The sequence below is a fragment of the Plectropomus leopardus genome, chromosome 15 (assembly GCF_008729295.1).
Source record: "Plectropomus leopardus isolate mb chromosome 15, YSFRI_Pleo_2.0, whole genome shotgun sequence".
In the NCBI taxonomy this organism is placed as follows: Eukaryota; Metazoa; Chordata; class Actinopteri; order Perciformes; family Serranidae; genus Plectropomus; species Plectropomus leopardus.
This window is the reverse complement of record NC_056477.1, coordinates 14518545-14539232: the sequence shown is the minus strand read 5'-3', so window position 1 is coordinate 14539232 and position 20688 is coordinate 14518545. Positions and strand designations below refer to the sequence as shown.

At 39.7% G+C, this 20688-nt stretch overlaps 1 protein-coding gene across 2 annotated transcripts in view; it reads left to right on the top strand.

Moving 5' to 3' along the window:
* Positions 1-20688, top strand: part of LOC121954220 (serine/threonine-protein kinase MARK1-like) — a 38538-nt gene that overhangs the window by 5064 nt on the left and 12786 nt on the right. For both annotated transcript variants that reach the window (XM_042501566.1, XM_042501565.1), the window contains exons 3-6: positions 5121-5174; positions 18224-18272; positions 19581-19646; positions 20610-20680. In XM_042501566.1, the coding sequence (XP_042357500.1) occupies positions 5121-5174; positions 18224-18272; positions 19581-19646; positions 20610-20680 (240 nt within the window). The remainder of the gene's footprint in view (positions 1-5120; positions 5175-18223; positions 18273-19580; positions 19647-20609; positions 20681-20688) is intronic.

The window sequence follows — 20688 nt, the reverse complement described above, 5'->3', positions numbered from 1 at the left end:
TAAAGAAGTATTTCAGAGGTGGAGGGATGGTCTTTTCATAAAACTAGGTCGTCTATGCAGTAGACAGTTTGGAAATTGGTGCCACACGACCAGAGAAAATAATTAAAAAAAGGCTGTGGCATTCATTTTTGCTCAAGAGGTAGAAAACCTGTAACGACCAGAATGCACTGCACCGCACCAGTCCAGTAAATGCTCACATTGGTGGACGAAGCAATGCAAGTTGCCTGTCTGAAAAGTATATGGTGAGCGGTCAGTAACAAATAATAGTTAAACAGTAAAATTATTTAAAACATTTAAAATGAGAAATAGGCAATACAGTAAAAGAATCTTCATATTTGACACTACTTAGTTTTACAATGTGAGTTTGTTCTGAGTTTGAGAGAGAGAGAGAGGTGGCTTTTCTCTCGATCTGCCTCAACACTCTTTGAGTCTGTGGTGGTGGTGAGCATACAAAAGTAAGGAAGTTGAAGCTGTAGTTTGAGCAACAGCCCTAGCACTAGCAAACATGTGTCATGGGGTGGGGAGCAGGGAGTTCTGGATGCTGGTTAGATGCAGGGAAGTTTACCACAGTTCATTTACACAAATCTGGTTGAAAAATATCCTTTTAATCATTAGTATATAAAGCATAAGAAAATTCATGGCTGTCACCGTTTCCTCGAGCTCAAGATGATTTCATCAAATAGCTTGTTTTTTCAGACCAACATGCCAAAACACAAAGATTTTCATTTTATTATCATCAACAACATAGAAAAGCACCACATTCTCACAGTTTAGAAGTTAGACTGGGAGGATTTTTGGTATTTTTGCTGACAAATTATGATCAATACATTGCCAGAGTAATAATACTCCTTTTTTTCATAATCGATTACTCAACCCATTCATCTCTAATGTTGACACATAAAATGAACTTGACTCTAGTTTTCAGTAGCTCTTTGTGAACTCACAGCGTAGGGAACAAATGCACTGAAAGAACCAACTACAGATATACTGTACTACTAAAGGAGGACACCAGCGCTAAACAAAGACAAGCAAACATGAACATACAGTTGTTATGTGGCGAGCAGGTATAAAAAAAACAGGTGGATATAGCTAATCAAGTCGGTTTTATTTTTACAGAATTTAAAGTTGCTTTTTAGAATTTAAAAATCTAAAGGACACACTCTACCTTTAGACCCTTAACCTGAATAAGACACTGAACCGCCAATAGATTTTGTACAAACAGAATAGACAGGAAACAAATATAAAACTTCTATTGTATGAACAGGTGAAACTGTTACTGTATATTGTATGTGCAGATTGTGTATAACCTGTATGGTTGTTTAAAGAATGATGGAGTATGTTTTTCTTGGGTTAATTTGATATTACTCTATGCAGAGAGAGAACACTTGCTAAGAAGTAGGGTTGACAATAAAAGATTATTATCTACAGTCTTATACATGTTATGTACATTTCGATATAGTGGCAACAGTAATCCTTTCTCCTCTGTGTGAAATACAAGCTTACACTCTGCTACACTAGTTCCCTTCAGCGCTCAGAGATCATGACCCTGTGATTGTGTAAAAAGAGCTCAAGGGGAAATAAAAGTGTAGAGGAACATGTAAAGCTCTTCAGCACACAAGAGATGCTGTAACTATGTTTCCCCTCTGTGTCCTCTAGCTGAAAACTCACGTGTACGTGTTTGAAATGTGCGCGCGATCACAAGACCCACACGGCGAAGAGCATATGGGCCGTGTGTTACGAACGCGCTGAATAATTAACAGTTGATGCGCGTTGCCCTTCTGTCACTGTGGAACTGAATTATTCACCCTCAAATCCATTAGACAGCGAACACACACACCCACGTGCACACAGACGCTGGCATATGATGTGATGCCATCTTCATCAAATCTCTCAATCTGAGAGCAAGAAGAAAATATTGGTACAGTGTAGAGGAAATGTAATGAATATCTCTGACTCACGCAAAGTCGGAACAATAGGAAGACACGCAAGGACAAATCCGACACCTGCAGGCAAACATCGACACACATGCATACCTCCGCCTGAGTTTTGTCCATGACAGGAGGAAGCAGAAAGGAGGGGAGCGAGGTCTGTCTGTGCACCTGCCCACCTAAGACAGGCTGCAAATAGACACCACCTGCATACTGCGTGTCTACACACTTTGCAGTCTTTCACGCCGCTCTCTCTTCTCCCTGCTAGACTCTTTTCCTCTCACAGCCACCACATTGCTGTCATTATGGAGTCTAGTGTACAAGTTTGGTTGAAATTAAATGCCGCTTGTTTTGTAAGTCTTGGGAAGCCCTGCAAGGGCTGAATAACCTGCATTCTCTCCACCGTGACTCAGCATTTGCTTTCCGGTTTTCCCCTTAACAGGCTGCTTGGGATTACAGCCAGAGTCTGCATCCACTGAAGCATGCTCATTAAGCTCTCACAAGGCAGGAGTCACAGCAATGCCGCTATCATAAATTGTAATTAATGCTTTCATGGTATCATTAATCTCCAAAGGCAATTTCTCCCCCTCCTCCCTTCTGAAGAGAGGTCAGGGTTTCAATCTCAGTGTTAGAATCTTAATGAACAGTTGGACATACAAGAGGACAAAAGACAAAATTAGAAATGTTTACTCCAGTCTGAAGTGCGTTCTCGATTGTTTCACAGTGCAACACATTTTAGAGATGGAGGACAGTGTTGGGAAAGAGAGAAAAAGCAGCAATCATTGGTGCAGTGGCTCCTGATTCAGCTAAAAAACAACAGCCAATACCTTGAAAGAACATTTCACTAGGTATTTGTCGAGTTTACAGTTTTTAAGCAACTGTAAGTCAGATTTTTTTTTTATTTGGGGGGGGGGGGCACTAGCTCACCTGCTGGAGTATGCGCCCCATATGCCAAGGCCTTTGCAGCAGCCCGGGTTCAATTCCAGCCTTTCTCTTTAAAAAATGTGTATATATATATGTATATTTGCTGTTAGTATAAAAGGTATTTTACGTTTTATACTGACAGCAAATATAAATTTCAGTAATTTCCTGTGTTTTTTTTTTAGTTGCCAACTTGATGATTAGTACTAAGTTTATTCTTAATGTCAGATTTGTATGAAATGGAAATCTCTTAACGCTTTGCTGAAGAGCGCTTCATCGCAGCCTTCCATTGTATAGAGTCAGAGGTTTGTAAGAAAGAAAGAGGGAGGAGATGACGTATAACAAAGGTCCCCAGCCAGATTTGAAATGTGGACGTTTTTATTTTAGCTATACTGATACTCTGTCCCATTCCAGATTTTTACTTAGTGTATAAAAAGACATACTCCATGCTAATTGATTACATAGTTAATATAAATTAGTGATGGAATATTTGGGCATGTGTAAGGTTCCCTGTGGTGTTTCAGCGCTATGGAGCTATTTTTCCTCTGAGTGACTCCCACAATGATGCACAGTCCTTCTGATAGCTTCACACTATTCTGCAGGTGAAAAGGAGGCATTAACATGCCAAGATATGCTGGAATGCACGGGGAAAGGCCGGGAAGCATGAGGGTCCGAGCTAGTAAAGATGGATGTTTAAGAAAACTCTGGATTTAAATGTTGTTTTGTGTGAGTGGACACATTCGTTTGAGCTAAAAAGTGCAGTCTGTGATTCTAGTCCACCACATTTTTTGTCAAATTCATTGAAAATCTCTTCACAGTATGCTAGCTGTCCGTTCTGTGCACGCTGTAAATAAATAAACACACAGTCCTAGCTCTGTGAATGGGTAAAAAACAAAGTGACCACACAGTACTATAGCAGCTACTCTTCCTCTTTCACGTCCAGATAGACCATGATTGTAATGAAATGTAAATAGCATCTGAGATATTGCTGGAGCATCTTAAGCAGCGCTTACTGAGGGGCGCATTTGTTTGGGTTTTCAAATTTCAACAATCCTTTAGAATCAAGCTTTAAAAATTGCTGACTCAGCCTTTAAGGATAAACGTATTCATTATGCAAACATTCAATTCTGAGCAATACAATGCAAAATAATATAACTGAAAGCACGAGATTAAAATTACAATTAATTGTGATCAGCTATTGAAATTCCGTGTTTAATCACGATTAAAAAAAAATTATTCATTTGACAGCCCTCTTCAAAACACATTAAAAATCTTCATGCAAACACTTCTATTGGAGCTGCATTGATATAAAACAGCCTGGAGTTTATTTCTTATCAGCCACTTCCATTAACATACATTACAAGAGAGAATAAACACATTTAAAATGTGTAATACTGTGAAATGGTCTGTAGGGCCCCGGTGGCTAATCTCCCCTTGAGGCCCATACAGGCCACGCGGCTCCTTCTCGGGCCGTCCTCACAGCCCTGCGCTCTCTTTAGCAAGGCTGAAAAACGTCCTGTGGTTAGACTACAGACTGGTGACATTCATATTTATTCAGCCAATCTTAAGTCTGTGTAATAAAGCTATAATTATTGTTGAACCACTTTGTGCAACAACAAAAGGTCGTGTGTTTTATTTCAGTGTAATTACATTATATTGTAAAACTGCTCCGTCAGTCACTTATCAGCATAATGTGCGGGCTTATTGGTGGTGAGTCTGCAGTGCGGCTCAGCTAGTTGTTTTGCGAAAGCTGCTGAGCTCTCAGAAAGTGAGGGGAGCAGGTCTGTTTCAGTGTGCACTTTGGGGTGATTATTGAGATGGATGGTTCAGACTGCTGCCTAGCAAGATCTGCCGAGCCAACAGTCGATCACTGACCCGCAGAGTCAAACACGGGGACAGTTGGACAGACTGTCTGTGTATGCACTTACATGTATAGTGTGTTATGGGTCTTATTTTACATTCAACGTCATCAACGATTACATCTTTTTATCTTATCTTTGCCAATCATAGTTTCATCTCCAAACAAATGACTGAATAGTAGAGCTTTAAGGTGTGTTCACATTAAACTGATTCAGCTGTGACATGTTTTGACAGAGCCGCCTCACAGCAGAATAGTGAAATAATGAGGATACGAGTTCATTTCAACGCAAGCTTTCACTGTACAACCACAACACAAATACAAAACTAGAATTAGTTTTGACATCTTGTTTATCTTTTATCTTTACGTCCCACTCTCTCCCTTTCTTCCTCCTGTCTTCTCTCTCTCTCTAGGTGGCGGTGAAGATTATAGACAAAACCCAGCTGAATCCCACCAGTCTACAGAAGGTGAGTGTGTGTTTTTATGGCCACATGGTAACATTAATGTCTTGGTTACAGCGCTCATGGCTTTTCCATTAGTCATTCCTGAGTTGTAACCGCTCTGCTTGTTTGCTCTTTGAACCCAGGATGTGCTGTTTTACATAATGTAATCAGACGTAGTCAGGAGAGACCACAAGGCTTGTTTAATCCAGCCCCCCTCCCTCTTTTGACTTTCTGTTGGTATGTGGTTAGGAGCAGCTAAAAATACCCCTGCCTGCCTGTTTGTTTGTCACTTACCCTTGTCTAGCAGTCATAACCAATTACAAGGAAGGGTTTGGGACCGTTTCCTGATTACTAAGTCCAAATCCAGCTCTTTCTGCTGATTAAACGCACTCACACACACATTCATACAATCCTCATGGTAGATTAAATCATGTGGAGGGAAAGCGGACGCTGCTACAGTAGCATCACCTACTGTGAGTCTCAAAATAATGCAGGTGTCCAGCTGAACAACAGGATTGTGTTTCGGTGTTTATCATGACAGTATTGTAACAAAACGTGATCATGTCTTTGAAGTGGTGGCTCTGACGCTGAGAACTCTTCACAATACTGTCATTGGCTGGTCACAGTTAGGGGGTGTTGTGAGGAAGTTGTCTAGGTTGAAGCAGTCCTTTCCTTTAGCCTATAAATGCTGGGAACTTGCCTTTTTTAAACTCTCATAAGAGGCACTATTACATTTACTCATGGATTATTGAACAGGCCAACCAGATAAAGGCCCAGGGGACCAAAGACTCAGCAGCCCCACCAGCCTTCACCTGCAAAATGTCACTCAAATTAACAAGTACCAACCATGTACTCAAAATGACTGCAAAGGAACTGCAAAGAAACACAAAATAACTACAAACTGGGCAAACCAATACATATATCTTTTGTTATTATGTCCTTTTTATACCTATTTTACGTTGCCCTGATTTTTTATGATGTTATATTGATGACAGATATTGGTTGATATATGTCTGCAAGTTGTGTGGAAAATAAATAAAAACAATTGGTTAAAAAAAAAAAATCTCACAATTATAAACTAAATGGAAAATAAGTTCCCCCAAAACTCAAAATTATTTTAAAAAATTGAATGTTTGTCAATATAGTTGGCAATTAATTTTTTCTGTAAACTGACCAATGGATTGATCAACTAATTGTTGCAGTTGTACTATTATTAACTGTTTGGTAATTCAGTTTATAACAAACACCATATTTTATGTCATTTTAGTTGTTTTTAGTTGTAGCTGTTTTTAATTGTAAAGTAACTGAGCAGTCAGATAAATGTGGTGAAGTCAAAAGTCCAATATTTCCCTCTTAAGTGTAAATGTAAAAATGTAAAATAAAAAACTCAAGATTTAAAAAAACAAGGGCAAAACAAACCCCAGGAGTCACAACATGGCAGAGCACCAAACATTATGTGTGTCCCCTTGTATCATTCTGAGTCTCCTCTCTAAAGTTGGAGGAATTATTGGGTCCGTGAGCACAGTCAAAACTCTTTCTGAGTTCTTTATGAGATTGAGTCACTGGGTGAATAATTGATTAGTTGATCAGATCAGAGCTGATGAGATCACACTGAGCAGCTGCTGCAGAGGCAAGTGAAAGCAAACTTTACACCCACCGCAATGAACGGTTAAGTTTTGATTTCACTGTTTCACTGTGTCCAGCTTTCTGCTGCTTAGTCTTTGCACAGAATATGCTACAAGACTGTGGTGCAATTAATAACTGAACAGTATATATATTCCCACAGTGCGCCTAATGAATGATCTAGCTCCAAAACTAAAAAATCAGTACGTGCCGGCACATGTTGTCATTGTGGTAAGCCGCTGCCAATAAATTAAAGTGTGGGAAACTGTGTACAAAATGACTTTAAAGAGATATGAAAGTACAACAAAGAGACACAGAACCACAGGAAATGCATAAAGACTATGAGGATAAACATGCAAAAGAGGCAAAACCACCAAAAAGTTTGTGTCTTGCTCCGATAGTGGCGGGATGGTACCGAGGGACCCACTGTCTCATGATCCGCCCATGTATTTACCTTAGATATTATTATTTAAACTTATCATAATATCAGTTCTCTACAGCCATTAACAATATGATGTGACAGACCAGCATGTTTTAGTGATGCCATGCACATTTGGAGACTTTTGTTACTCTTGTTTTGACAATGTGCAGAGGTGCACCATCTAGAGAGGCAAAACGGGTTAATGTTTGGGGCCCACAAATACTTTTTGGAAAAGGGGCCCCTGATGGCAACTCATATTAGTAAATTTTGGATACTCACTGGATACTGTCAGTTCAGACAGCTAGCTGTCTGTTGCTGTCATACGTATGCGGAGTGTAATCATCAGCACAATAAAACAGGCATATCTTTCTGGAAACAAAAGAAAAAACAAGAAGAGGAGTATGAAGACAGCAGTAGCTGTCGGGGTCCCTGAAAGGCTTCTTTTTCTGGGGCCCAACTAGAGTCTCAGATCGCCGCTGATGATGTGCTGTAACATTATCACGCAGGGATTTGCAGCCTCAAGAGCCACAGAGCCTTTGAGACTCACAACTTTTTTTACCAGTTGCTAAACAACCTCCCAGTGTTTGGATAAAGTGTTAGATCATTTTAGTTTAACTAGAAACAGATCCAAAATTGTCATCACCAAACTCTTTAAATCAACAGTCATTTAAGTATGTAAAGAGAAAGAAAATATCACATGCAAGTGGGTGAATCGAGGATTAATTTAAACCAAACCAGATATGGTTGTTGTTAAACTGTGAAAAAATGAACTAAGATGGTCTGTGAGTTTTATTTTGTTTCTGTCAACTCTGAATGAAGTGTGTTTTAAGATGATATAATGTTTTGTGTGGTTTTTTTTTTAAATGGAGTCTGGTGGGTTTGACAATAAAGATTTTGATGCTGTTCCTTGTTGGACAAAAAGGATCTTTCTCTCCAACAAAATTGTCTATCTCTGTAGGGATCATTTCCCTAATGTTGCAAGACACTTATAATAACAATCTGAGCCTGTCAGTGCAAAAACCAACACTTTAGTGGATGTTCACTGATGGTGCAAACATGTCCTGAGTGTTTATATTGCAGCCTGGCCACTGCTCTCACTGGAGAAATTTAAAAAAATGTTGTTCCCGTTAGTCACTTGGAAACAAAAACATGGGAAAATAGGGTCCAGACTGAAAAATATCCTTTAACTCTGGATGTTTACATTTGTTGAATGCGCAAAAAGCCACACAGCAAATCATCGGCATAGTAGCAAATGCTTTGTTTTCCCTCTCTGCAACAAAGGATGTGATGTTTTGTTAGCGTTCCATAAGTATGGAGTGTAACTATAGATTCTGCGGTCCCTGTTGACGTCTTTTAAAGCATCTGAAGACTCTCTTACTCAAACTCACATCATGCTGTCCCATGATATATATAATAATTATATATAATTTGTATGTGTTTTTAAGGTCTGATGTTGCTTATGTTTTACAGTTAGTTACTTTTTACTGTTTCTATGGCCTTTTTTTCACTATTTGATTTCCGTGAAGCACTTTGTGACCTTATTGTGTGAAAAGTCATATACTAATTAGTCCTAAACTTTACTCACTCATTTATTTACATTTCTCACCATAGCTCCTCTTTGGTGTCTTGGTGTTTTTTTTGATAGTATGACCAAATTGCTAAGCAACCGTTGCGTTGACTCATTAGCCTGTAATAAAGGACCATTATACCTACCAGACCTCCATAAGCAGCAGCTGATGTCTTGAAGTACCTCTTGTGCTCTGTTGCTCTGTAAACCACTTGGGTGAGAAAATATTGCTGCAGCACACAGTCTTAATGACAAAATAATAACGACAATTAGCTTCCCAAAATGTCTGCTATCCCACATTGTTATTAGTGGAGTGAATGTAATGAGTGTTACTAGAGGAAATGAAGTCTGGGCTGCTCAAACTGAGTGTAATTGTAAAAGGGCTGATGTGAGAGACAAATGACAAATTTAGTTCAGGTCTTGAATCCTGCTTGTAAATCTGTAAAACAAGACTATTGGGGCATTTCTGGAGTTATTCTGCTCTCGACATTGTTCTCCACGAGCAAATCTGTAATTGTCTTAGATCTTAATGGGATCCGACTGCAGTTCTTCAGCCAATCAGCACGAAGACGCTGTGAGAATTTCAAGCCTCAAGTTCTGTATTCAAATAATCTGACTGAGATAAATTTCATTGTGCTGGCTCTTTTGTTAAGAAGCCTATTGTGTGGTTTCTAATCTGCACACGCACAGTCTGATAATGAACATTTAGAGATGTCTGTGTGTGTGTGTGTGTGTGTGTGTGTGTGTGTGTGTGTGTGTGTGTGTGGCGTTTAAAGTACTGACTGGCTTCACCGACTTGGGTCTTGTCTAGGTCATGAGTGGTTACATACCCGATGGGTCGGGTTGTCCGCTGCCTGGTGATGGGCAGGGCAGACATATCATGTGAGACTGCAGACCAATCAGGAACCCTCTGATCAATTATTCAGTGAGCCTTTCAGATGTCAGCTGCAGTAGACCTGAGAGGGTCAATATGGAGAAGTCTTATGGCTTTCCATGGCATGAGCACGGCAGGGCATGAGCTAGTATTGGTGTAATATCATGTATGCAAGCTGATGTTTGCGTTTGCATGTTTATGTGCATCCATGTGTTAAATCTGGCGTGTCCTTGTGTATCTGTAGCTGAGTGTATAGACATGTTTCTCTGTCTGTGGTGCTTATTGGTATATTTATAAGTCCTCTGCTCTGTTCTATAGATTGCCATAGAGTAGAGTGCCATCTGCAATGCAGAAGCTGGTCTTATAATGCAGCAGTCGTCTCCTGGATTTGAATCGATTGTCTCATTGACTCAGAGCGTCCTGTGCTACCCTTGTGAAAGCTCTGCTATGGATGCATTAAAGGGAACATCCACCTTAATGCAGTTTTTGCTTGGTTAGTCCCATGACATTGAATCTACCTGGGAAGAATAAAGTCAATCACTGGTACTCATTCCTGGCATTTGGGAATCATAGTGCTGCTGGTTAGCCAAATATTTGCAATTAATGGCAATGATTTTCATATTTCATGGCTAGAGTAATAAGCCTAGACAAGATACAAGTCCAGCAGACGAGAGTTTTAAACCACCAGAGGCCCACACTTACATCATGATACATTATTGGATATGAAACATGTTGAGGTATGCTAAGTGTTGTGATAACATATGTATATGACAATCACAACGATATGTTGTGATTTATTACCTTTTTTAAAGTAGAAAGTAGGTCCCTAAATACAAATTGGTCAACATCTGTTTTACTATTTATTTATTTTTTTTTTTTAAGATTATGTTTTTGTTTTTTTGCCTTTATTTGATAGGACAGGTTAAGCATGAAAGAGAGGGAGAGAGGGGATGACATGCAGTAAAGGGCCGAGGTTAGAATCGAAGCCACGGCCGCTGTGGCGAGGACGTTACCTCTGTACATGGGGCACCTGGGCACCCCTAAACATCTGTTTTATCTAATGAGAGAAAGATTTTTGTTTGTTCATCTCATTTGAGTCATTTTTATTGCACCATAATGTATCCAGTGAACTGAAAAAACAATTGATTTTTTTTATCCTAGTAGGGTGCTAAAAGGTGCATATGTATTTTTAATGTGACTAATTTGTGTCTTTGCATCCATGTATGGATACAATATTGCCATGCAAAAATATCGCAATACTATACTGTATCAACCCCCCCATCCCCACCCCTAGTGTATGACATTCAGAGCAGTAATATATCACAGAAAACAACTGTTTGCTATATAAAGATGTAGTGTAATGTAGAGTAATGGTGTCCTGACCAGAGAATGAAGTCATGCTCCCTGTTAGAGCCTGTGAGTCCCCGTGTGTGAATCCTACTGGCTTGCTACTTGCCCCCACTCTGCACTACGCTCATACTGGAATTACCGCTGCTTTCGTGATTTAAGCAATTGTCGAGAACGTTTATCGCCCACTGTTAGGTTCCCTCAGGTTAACACCATTATCTCTAACTGTTGCCATTGTTAGCACTGTTTGCTGCTAGCCGCCAGCTCAGCCGCCTCCATGTTGACAGCCGTGTGCAGACAACCTGAATCAGACTCTGATGTCGTATGGAGCTCCTGTTACAAACAGACTTTGGGGATCTACAGAAGCACTGTGGATCATTTTACCCACCAACAAACTGCAAAGTATTTAAAATCTTAAAAATATAAGTATAATAAATATCCTCCCTTTAACTGTAGTATTTGTACTTGGTACAAATTTGTTGCTCAGTGATGTCAGCGTCTCTGGCCGATGTCAGTACTTTTGTTTTGGCTGCTTGTTTTGTTCATGTTAAGAAGTCTAGACTGAGATACACTACGTTCCCTGAGGGTTTCATGGGCCGCTCTGCTTGCTCTGTTCCCATTGTGACATTCGGTCACCCTGTGTAAGAAGCAAGACAATTTCATATTGAACAAATTCATCCAACACAAATTCTGTCTTAGGAGGGATATTTTCCCCCCTCGCACCCATGACAAAGTTTTCATAGTAAAACAGTTGTTATTCTTTTGTATTTTCCTTTGTTTTTATTTTTATTTTGTTTTCAATTCAGGTTAGTTTCAGGCAGTTTCCAGAGTGGGTTTGTTCGCATCAATTTAGTTTTTTATTATTTAAAAATGTTAAATTTGGTTTTTATTAGTCTCAGTGGTTTATTAGTTTTAGGTGTTTTTTTAATCATAAGATGAGGATAAGATCTGTGACTCAGACTTTTTACATGTATGAGGAGCAAAGGTTGAAGGATCCTTTGGTGCATCTGAAAATCTATTGTCTCCTCTGACCTTGTCTCTTTCTCTTCAGAGCTGATTAAACATTTTGGACAAAATGCAAACTTGGGGAAGGATTAAACCATGCACACAAGTCACTGTAAACTGTTAATAGGTCTGTTTTTTATTTGTGACTGTTTGTTTGTCAGTGTGGATGAGTGAGGATTCAGAGGTCTGATCTGGCCACATCAATCCTCCACTCACTGTTAGCGGCGACTCTTTCATGTTAGCCCGTCAAAATGCCACTGATCTCTCTCTTTTTATGGTCTCAGAGGAGCCAGGCTGTGGGCTCACCATCTGGCACTGTAGGCAGGCACAGCCAGTGCTCTGGCAGATCCCATACACACACACACACACACACACACACACTCACAGAAGCCTGCATGACACATGCAGACATACGCCGGCGATCCTTTGGTTTATGCAGAAAGCTCTAGCTGGCAGAACCTCTGTTTTTTGTGTTTCAGTCACATTTGGACACATTTCACACATGCATGCACTCCTGTACCTGTGAGCAGCCATTAATTAATTCACTCATACGTGCAAACAGCTTCTGATTTATCTCTGTGTAAGATTTAGAGCAGGGTTCAAATTGTGGAGACAAAGAGATAAAATCGATCTTAAAATTTCCATTTTTATCACTAACTTTCTTGAGTTTGTCTTTGTCCGTCTGGTGTTTCCCTCCCATTATTTGATTCTAAAAAGAGGCTTGTAGAGCCCAAAGTGAGTCATGAGGCTAGAATGAAGCTCTGGTCTGTTCCTTTATGGCCCATTGGCGCTCTCTGCCCTGGTGTGACTTTGTGGTGGTTTCAGTGTAACAGGAAATGAGGTCAGCTGAGCTTCCAAAGCACCTCCTTAGATCCGCCACAGGAAATGCATCACATGTCATCTGTGGTCAGGGATGTTGACGTTGTCAGGGTTTTTAGGCATTTTAGCCCTAAAATAGGCCTCTCCGTTAATCCCGTCTTTCACTAAGCAAACACTGCTCTCATCCCACCGTCCCATCGCTCTCTGTCTCTTTCTAATCTGTGAATAAGAGTTTTCATCGCTGCAACAATGACAACATCTACGAAATATTGAAGGTTATATAATCGACAAGTCAGACATGATAGATGTGCCGTTTCAGACTAAATTAAAGCTTGTGCTGTTAAAATGCAATTTGGAAAAGGTAGAGCCGTTTGGTTTGTGACGTGAAACAGGCCGCAGAGAGTGAAGAGAGTAAATGAAGCGACAGAAACATTGGCAGCTTCTCTGAAAATTAAAATGTCTTTTTTTTCCTTCAATGTGGCTGAGAGCCACAGTGCTAACCCTCAGTCTCACTATCTCATATCTGAGTGTGATGCTGTGATGTTTTCTGTGTTTCAAGGCAATCAGAACAACATATTCTGACTCTGTTTATGTGTTTTCTGTCAGTTGCAAAAAGCCCACCATGGGGTCAAGCTCTCTTAATGGCTGCTGTTTATGTCTTTCTTGCGCCTGCCACTCTGCATTAGCCAATGAAATGCTGTGGAGCCCATGGCTACAGGAGCTATGGTCTTGTTCAGATGGGTGGAATATGATCAGACAGACAGCACTGTTGTCTGAGGTGAATCATGGATCAAATCAAATATTGAGGCTGTTAAGATATGCATAGATTTACATGTTCAGGGATGTATGTTTTCAGGGCTTTGATACAGAGTTTAAATAGGTAAAAAATGAAGTTGTGGATAATGAATATGAGGTGGCACATTTTTGTAGGAGCAGAGAGAGAGAGACAGGAGGGTTATTTTCAGCAGGAGTTGAGGGCAGGACGGGAGAGTTTGTTCGAATGTCCGTGACACTTTTGATCCTCCTGTGTATGTCTTTGTCTTTAACTGTCTTCCTTTTTCAAACAGCGGTTATTTACTGATGCGTGGTATTCAAGTACTGTTTGTGCATAGGAAAGCATGCACATACACACACTCATTAGAGGGATGAGGGCTTCCAGGCTACACGTCCAATCAATAATCTCCATGTTGAATGAGCAGCTGTGCTGTTGTGACTGAAATAGTCCAGCCAGTTCCTGTAAGTGTTCCCAGTCTGATATCTGCTGTTCTGCTCCTTCTGCATGGAGACGCTGCTGTAATTAAGGCTAGTTTGGGAGTCTGGGTGCCCCTGGGTGGCTGGAAGTAGGTCACTGGCACAGACATCTGAGATTCAGGCGCATTAGAAACGGTGTGTTTTTATGTTTGTGATACACATTTTGCTTTTGCAGCTTATTCTTGTAATCATTTTCTTCAATCACTGCCTAAAAGCATCCCCTTAATCGACCATTTTTGTTCATTTCAGTTTGAAAGAAAGTCATTTTGCCTCAAAATATATTTGCCCAAATATTCAGTACTTGCTAATCTTCTCCAGAACCACCTTTAAAAACTGCTTCATGCCACACTGTGACTCCCCTGTGTGCCTGTAGATATTATTGATATTAATACCAGACTGGATCAAATATCCCAAACTCATTACCTCCTGTCAGCCTCTATGGTGCCTACATCTCTATCGAGCTTTTATTGACAGGGGCTGTGTTTGTTGCCGTCGTTTTCCGACCGCTTTTCTCAGATTTGTTCTAATTTTTGTTTCCAAGTGGCTGCACGCGTGCTTCCCATGTGAAGGGCTTTAGGGCAATGACGCAAACAAGAGAGAGAGAGAAAGAGGCAGAGAGAGGAGGAGATGAGATAAAACACCGAGTCCTCCGTCCCTCATTCAGAATAATAAAGTCTCATCTTGACAGATGCGTCATATGTTAAAGCACGTGAGGGGATGGATGCATATCTGAGGCTGTGACTTATGTGTTTATTCTTGTGTACTGCGGGACATTTTCTGGTTATTGTGTCAGTGTGTTTCTACTCTAATTGACTTTGTTACCATGAGGGAACCTCTCAGGCCGACGCAGCAGCTGATGAATATGGAGTAGGGTTTGCTACACAGGAGACGCTCGTTATTCGGAGCCGCTCAGGAATGGAGGACTTATGTTGACGAAAAAATTGTCCCACAGCAAATTATATCTGTGAAATCTGCATGCGCGCACAGTCCTTAAAAATGTCAAATTACTTTATTAATCCCAAATGAATGTTTCAGCTATTGAGCTGACAAATAGGGCTCTACCAGATAGTTTGAAGCATTATTCATAATGTTAACATTTATAATCTAAATCAACATTTGAATGTTGTGCAGCATTTTTCTGCCTGTCTGTTCATTCTGTTTGAACTTATTATTTCTGCAGAGTCTAAAAGTCTAAAATTATTGAAAGATAGATGTAATCAAAAAATTCACAACATGTTTTTTTTTTTTATCTAAAAAGAAACATTTTCGTCTCCAGTCCATATAGTTGGTGTTTAGCCTTTCAAAAACATTTTCACTGTGGTCAAAAAATTGTTGGTGCTCCGTCTTAAAGAAGCTATCAATACATATTTTTTCCTCTTATCTGGACTACTGTTTATCAGTCTAGATTGTTTTGGTGCGAGTTGCCGAGTGTGGGAATATAAAGAAACTAGATTGTAACTATACAGCATTCGGCTTGTGGTGCTCAAAGCACCAAAAACATAGCAATGTCTCTTTCCAGAAATCATGCCCTGGTTATTAAAGATAATCCACAGACGTTGTTGTGAGCAGTTTCCGGAACATGCATTTACTTATGGACATGAACCTCATAACAGCGTGAGATGTAAATATTAATGGTGTCCTCCTCGGCTGAGGTGTAACATTCCCACATAATTCCCACATATTGGAGAGAGGTCAGACATCTCTATGCCCGATATCTCAAGCCAAAACTATTTCAGCTGCTAATTAATACACATTTAGTGCTGTAGTGAGTACTTTCAGCTGTGTATGTTGTGAAAAATTCAAAATAAACTACAATGCCCAGTTTCACTGTAAGCCAGTGCAACAATGTGGCTCATGGATGTGTTTTAAATTGTGTTTGGAAAACAATGCAGCTCTATGGCACAGAGGAAAAAGCTAAATCAGACTTTGGCTACACAGACAACACTTGTTAGAAGGGAAAAAAATCTTTGTTGCTTTTCTTACTTGTTGCTTTTTCCAGGGATGTTTTGACAATAGGCTGTACGCTGTGTGTGTGTGTGTGTGTGTGTGTGTGTGTGTGTGTGTGTGTGCTGGGTCTAATGAGATGAAAGGTGTCAGAAAGAAAGAAAAAGAGAGGCAGGAGAGCAAGTAGAGACAGAGGAAAGAATTAGAGTGAGAGGGAGTACCTGCATGTTGCTGAACCAGACTGTAGCTGAGAGGTCCCACAGAGCCGGGCCAGCTCACACTGGTATAATAGCTGTGTTTGATGACCTAGAAACATAGACTATCCCAGCACTTATGTAAGACCTAAAAGGCCATTAGAAAAACTGCACGCACACACTGGTATACACACATGCATAAATACCACCACAGAATCCATTCTCATTTTTTAATTTGACATGTCCGATAACGACATATAGAGTCCATTTTTAAAAGCGATCAGAGATGAAAGCAGCATCCCTCAGGAGGATCTTTTTGCTTTATAATCAAGGCGGTCAGCGGTCGGCAAAATCTGTGTTCAGTCTCAGGTAGCAGTAGATGCTGAATCCCAGTCGAGCGTGCGTTGAAATTTAACACTCAAACACAGCCCGAGCACGACTGAGAATCAGCAGAATGTAAATGATTCAACAGCACCTCTAAGTGGCTGCATGAGCTCGTCTGACATAAACAGCCAAGCAGAGAGTGAGGAGACAGTTTTAAATGATAATAACTCTGCATTCTGACTCTGCACTCAGCTGTTTTACATGATGCTTGAGAAAATAGACTGCAAGATGTGATTTTCATTTCAGGGGTTTCTTGTCTGATTGGATAGGAACTTTTTCCCAACTGCAGGAAGGACTGCTTATCATAATAAATCTTGTAAAAGGAGCTCAAATTCTGCTTTGTTCTCAAGAACTGCAGCACTAAAGCATCAACATGCTGCTTTTTTTGCATGTTCGTGCAAAGATGATTACATCAGGTAGCAGATGCCTAACTCCCCTAAGCCTGTGTACTGCTGCTCTGTGATGGAGCTGAATGATTTTGGAGAAAAAAAAAATCAAATTACGATTAATATTTTGTCTCAATCATTTATTTGTCACATGGAATTACAATTCAAGTGGCATGTGATCTCAGCAGCTCCTTTAGTTTGCACACTTTAAAATAATCCTCTTTTGCATCTTCTGACAGTGTTGGCTTCTGCTTTATAATTGTCCGCGTCTCTGGATGGTTTTGGTAATCCATGATTGCTCTGTCATTTTTCATTGAAAAATAGATTAAAATGATCATGGTGTAAAATGCTTTCTTAAGTCTGTCTGGGAAAACAACAAAACCAGAAAATGTCATGGACTTAGTTTGACTAAGTCAAACTAAGTCTAATCAAAAGTCATGGAATTTTCTTGCGTATAATGATATTCTGTGAATAAACATCCATGACGTGTAACATAATGGCATTTTTTGCCCCTTTAGCTGTCAATGCAACATAGCTTGTTTTTGTTTACCATTACCTTTGTTTTGTCATTTTCTCCCTGGTTTTGTCTCCGTCTTCCTATAATAATATTATAATATAAAAAAAACGATGATTTAAAATTGCGGTGGCCATCTCCCATTTTTAATACAATGTTGATTAATGGTTCAGTCCTTCTCTATGCATGTAAGCATTACTTTACAAGTATGTGTGTATATGTTTCTAGTTATTATTATTATTATTTATTTTTATTATGCTTAGCCATAACTACTTGTTTTTTTAATTTTAGATGATGTTTGTCTAAATTCTTCCTTTTACTCAAAAACATTTGTTATGTTGGATCGGAGGGATGGGGTTTGTGAATGTTTGTTCTGTTTTTAAAAAATAAGTTCAGCCCTGCTCTGCAGTGGCTGTGTGGGTGTTTAGATGGCCGACTGGCCAGCTGACTGGACTGCAGTGTGTCAGTAGATTTGTAATTCTGGTCCCTATCTGTGTAGGGCAGGGTTTAGTGCAAGGTTGCCGCTGCATCAGTCATATCGCTTTACACAGTAGAGAAGTCCCATGATCCTCAGGTCCTCTCATCCTGTCACACTTTGATGCTTTGGAGTTTATTGTAGCTCAGTTCCCTTCGCTCGGCTCCCTAATCGGTGCTTGATAAAATTTTCTGACAGTGTCTTCCTGGCAGAGACACAGCAGACACTCAGGGTCACTGCATGTAATGTCCCTTTCTGTGTCTCAACAGCTCTTCAGGGAAGTCCGAATAATGAAGATACTGAATCATCCGAACATAGGTGAGTTCAAAAAGGAGCCTGCAGCAGCTTGATTACGGCTTAGCAGCAATATTCCCACATAATTTGGACTAGGATTACCAATTAAAGCAACACTCAACAGCAAGCTAAACCAGTATAACTTGTGTCATATAATATTATTCTTCTATCTGAGCTCACAGTAGTAGTTTCCCTGCTGCTGCATTTTTAAAGTGAATGAATTCATGTATTTATATAATGTTTGAGTGGGATCCACTGATATGTATTTTTAAAACAGCAAAATTTCCACCAATGCAATATTGAAATCGATGTTTGACCCAATGGTTTGAAGATTTTTTGAAGTAGGGCTGTGTGAGGTACAAAATCCAAGTCTCACCTACAGTAGATGGTGGTTGCCACTACCCAGTTTGGAGAAGTAGGCTGGAGTCCGACTCAGAAGCCAAGCAACGCACTACTGTGGATGGGGTCAGAACTTAAACCTTTTTCAGCCACGTAAAAAAACATAAATAATATCAGTTTAAGTGGATGCTATATTGAGAGTATTTTTACCACTTTATCTTTCCATCAGACAGCCTGTTTCAACTGGGAATCTGCTGACAGCTTCAGTTCCACATCTATGATCTCATGAAAACCATCAGACTTCATTGACAAGAGCAGTAATTTGAACACAGAAGCTGCGGGTCTACCACTGCTCCGCTCAGTCCACAGGGACTTGACCTGGGAACCGGAGGGTTGCCAGTTCAAGTCCCCGTCTGGACCAAGTAAGGTGTGTGGACCGGTAGTTGAAGAGGTGTCAGTTCACTTCCTGGGTACTGCTGTGGTGCTCTTGAGCAAGGCACCAAACCCCCAATTGCTCAATTGCCCCAATTCTCTCAATAAAAAACACTTTAACTGATACTGATTTTTTTTAGGAGGGACTTTTTTAGGTGGCTAAAGTATGTTTTAGTGCTGACCCCATCCAAAGCACTTCATTACTTGGCGTCTATGGCTGTGCTCCTGCCTGCTTCTCCAAACTGGGGGCGTCCCGACTGACATCTGTTTGTAATACACTGACCATGACCAAGTACCTGATATAACCCCACTTACAAAATCCAAACTATCCCTTTAACGGCAGCTTTAGCTACATTAAAATGTTTCTCTTCTCTTTATATTTTTTTACACATTGGCTTCAGACTGAGATATTGGTTTTAATGCAGTGGCAGAATTATAACCAGACTAGTTATCTCTGTTAGCAGTAATGTAGAAACTCTATTGGAAAATGATCTTTTCTTAACTGCTAATTTATAATTTATTCCGCCTCCTTTTCTTTCCTTTCCCCAATTTCTCCTGCAGTGAAATTGTTTGAGGTGATTGAGACGGAGAAGACACTTTATCTGGTGATGGAGTACGCCAGTGGGGGTGAGAAAAGCAATAATGCACATGCACTAAATGTGTGGCATTTGGTTGATTTTATCAACGTATTTGTGTTTGTTATTTCCGCAATATCCTCCTTAGAGCAATTTAATAAACACACATACAGACAGAACTTGTAAAACACAAGATCATATAAGTTAAAGCTAATGTAATATCCATGCACAAATCTTTAAACTACTCAAGTATAAAACACACCATTTAGATGCTTTTATGTAAATGACCTCACAGTGTGAGTGACTACATGATCACAGTAGATCACTGTATGTGATATAAAGGCAATATTAACTTAAACTGAACTGAAAATTGTTTCCAACATGTAAAAAAGGAAAGAATGAACATGTAAATATACACAAACATACAGACATGTCCGAAAAAGAGTGGGGAAAAGTGCAAACCCTTTTCTCCATCAGTTATTGAAAAATAGTCGATTTGCTTCCATTTTTAAGTTAAATAAGTTGAATTTTCTAAAACTATATATAAATATATGTGATTTATACAGAACATATATTACTATATGTAAACTTATATACATTGTTATTTACAGAAAAGGAGATAGAAAAAGGAAATAATATGAAATAGTACAAAAAAGTAATTTTTCAGTAATTAACACCTATTGAAACCTCCTCTTCGCCCCTGTACTGAACATCATGAAAAGAATATCCTCGTACACCTTAAATTGATTTATGTTTGAACATTGCTTCAACTTAACCTTTAAAATATTCCATGATTTTACACCACAGATTGAAAAACAAGAACATTTCATAGTTGCCCACACCCTGTGAATTTAACCCTTAAATTATTACCTCCATCTCGATCACAGAAAGCTCTCCTAACATTAGTCTGCAGTGAATCTATTTTTAGCTTTAACATAATTAGTGCAGTTAGCAATTCCATAAGATCCATGAGAATATACTGATTGATAAATGTTTTTTTTTCTCTTTACTCCAGGAGAAGTATTTGACTATCTAGTGGCTCACGGCAGAATGAAGGAGAAGGAGGCCAGGGCCAAGTTCAGACAGGTGAGTCA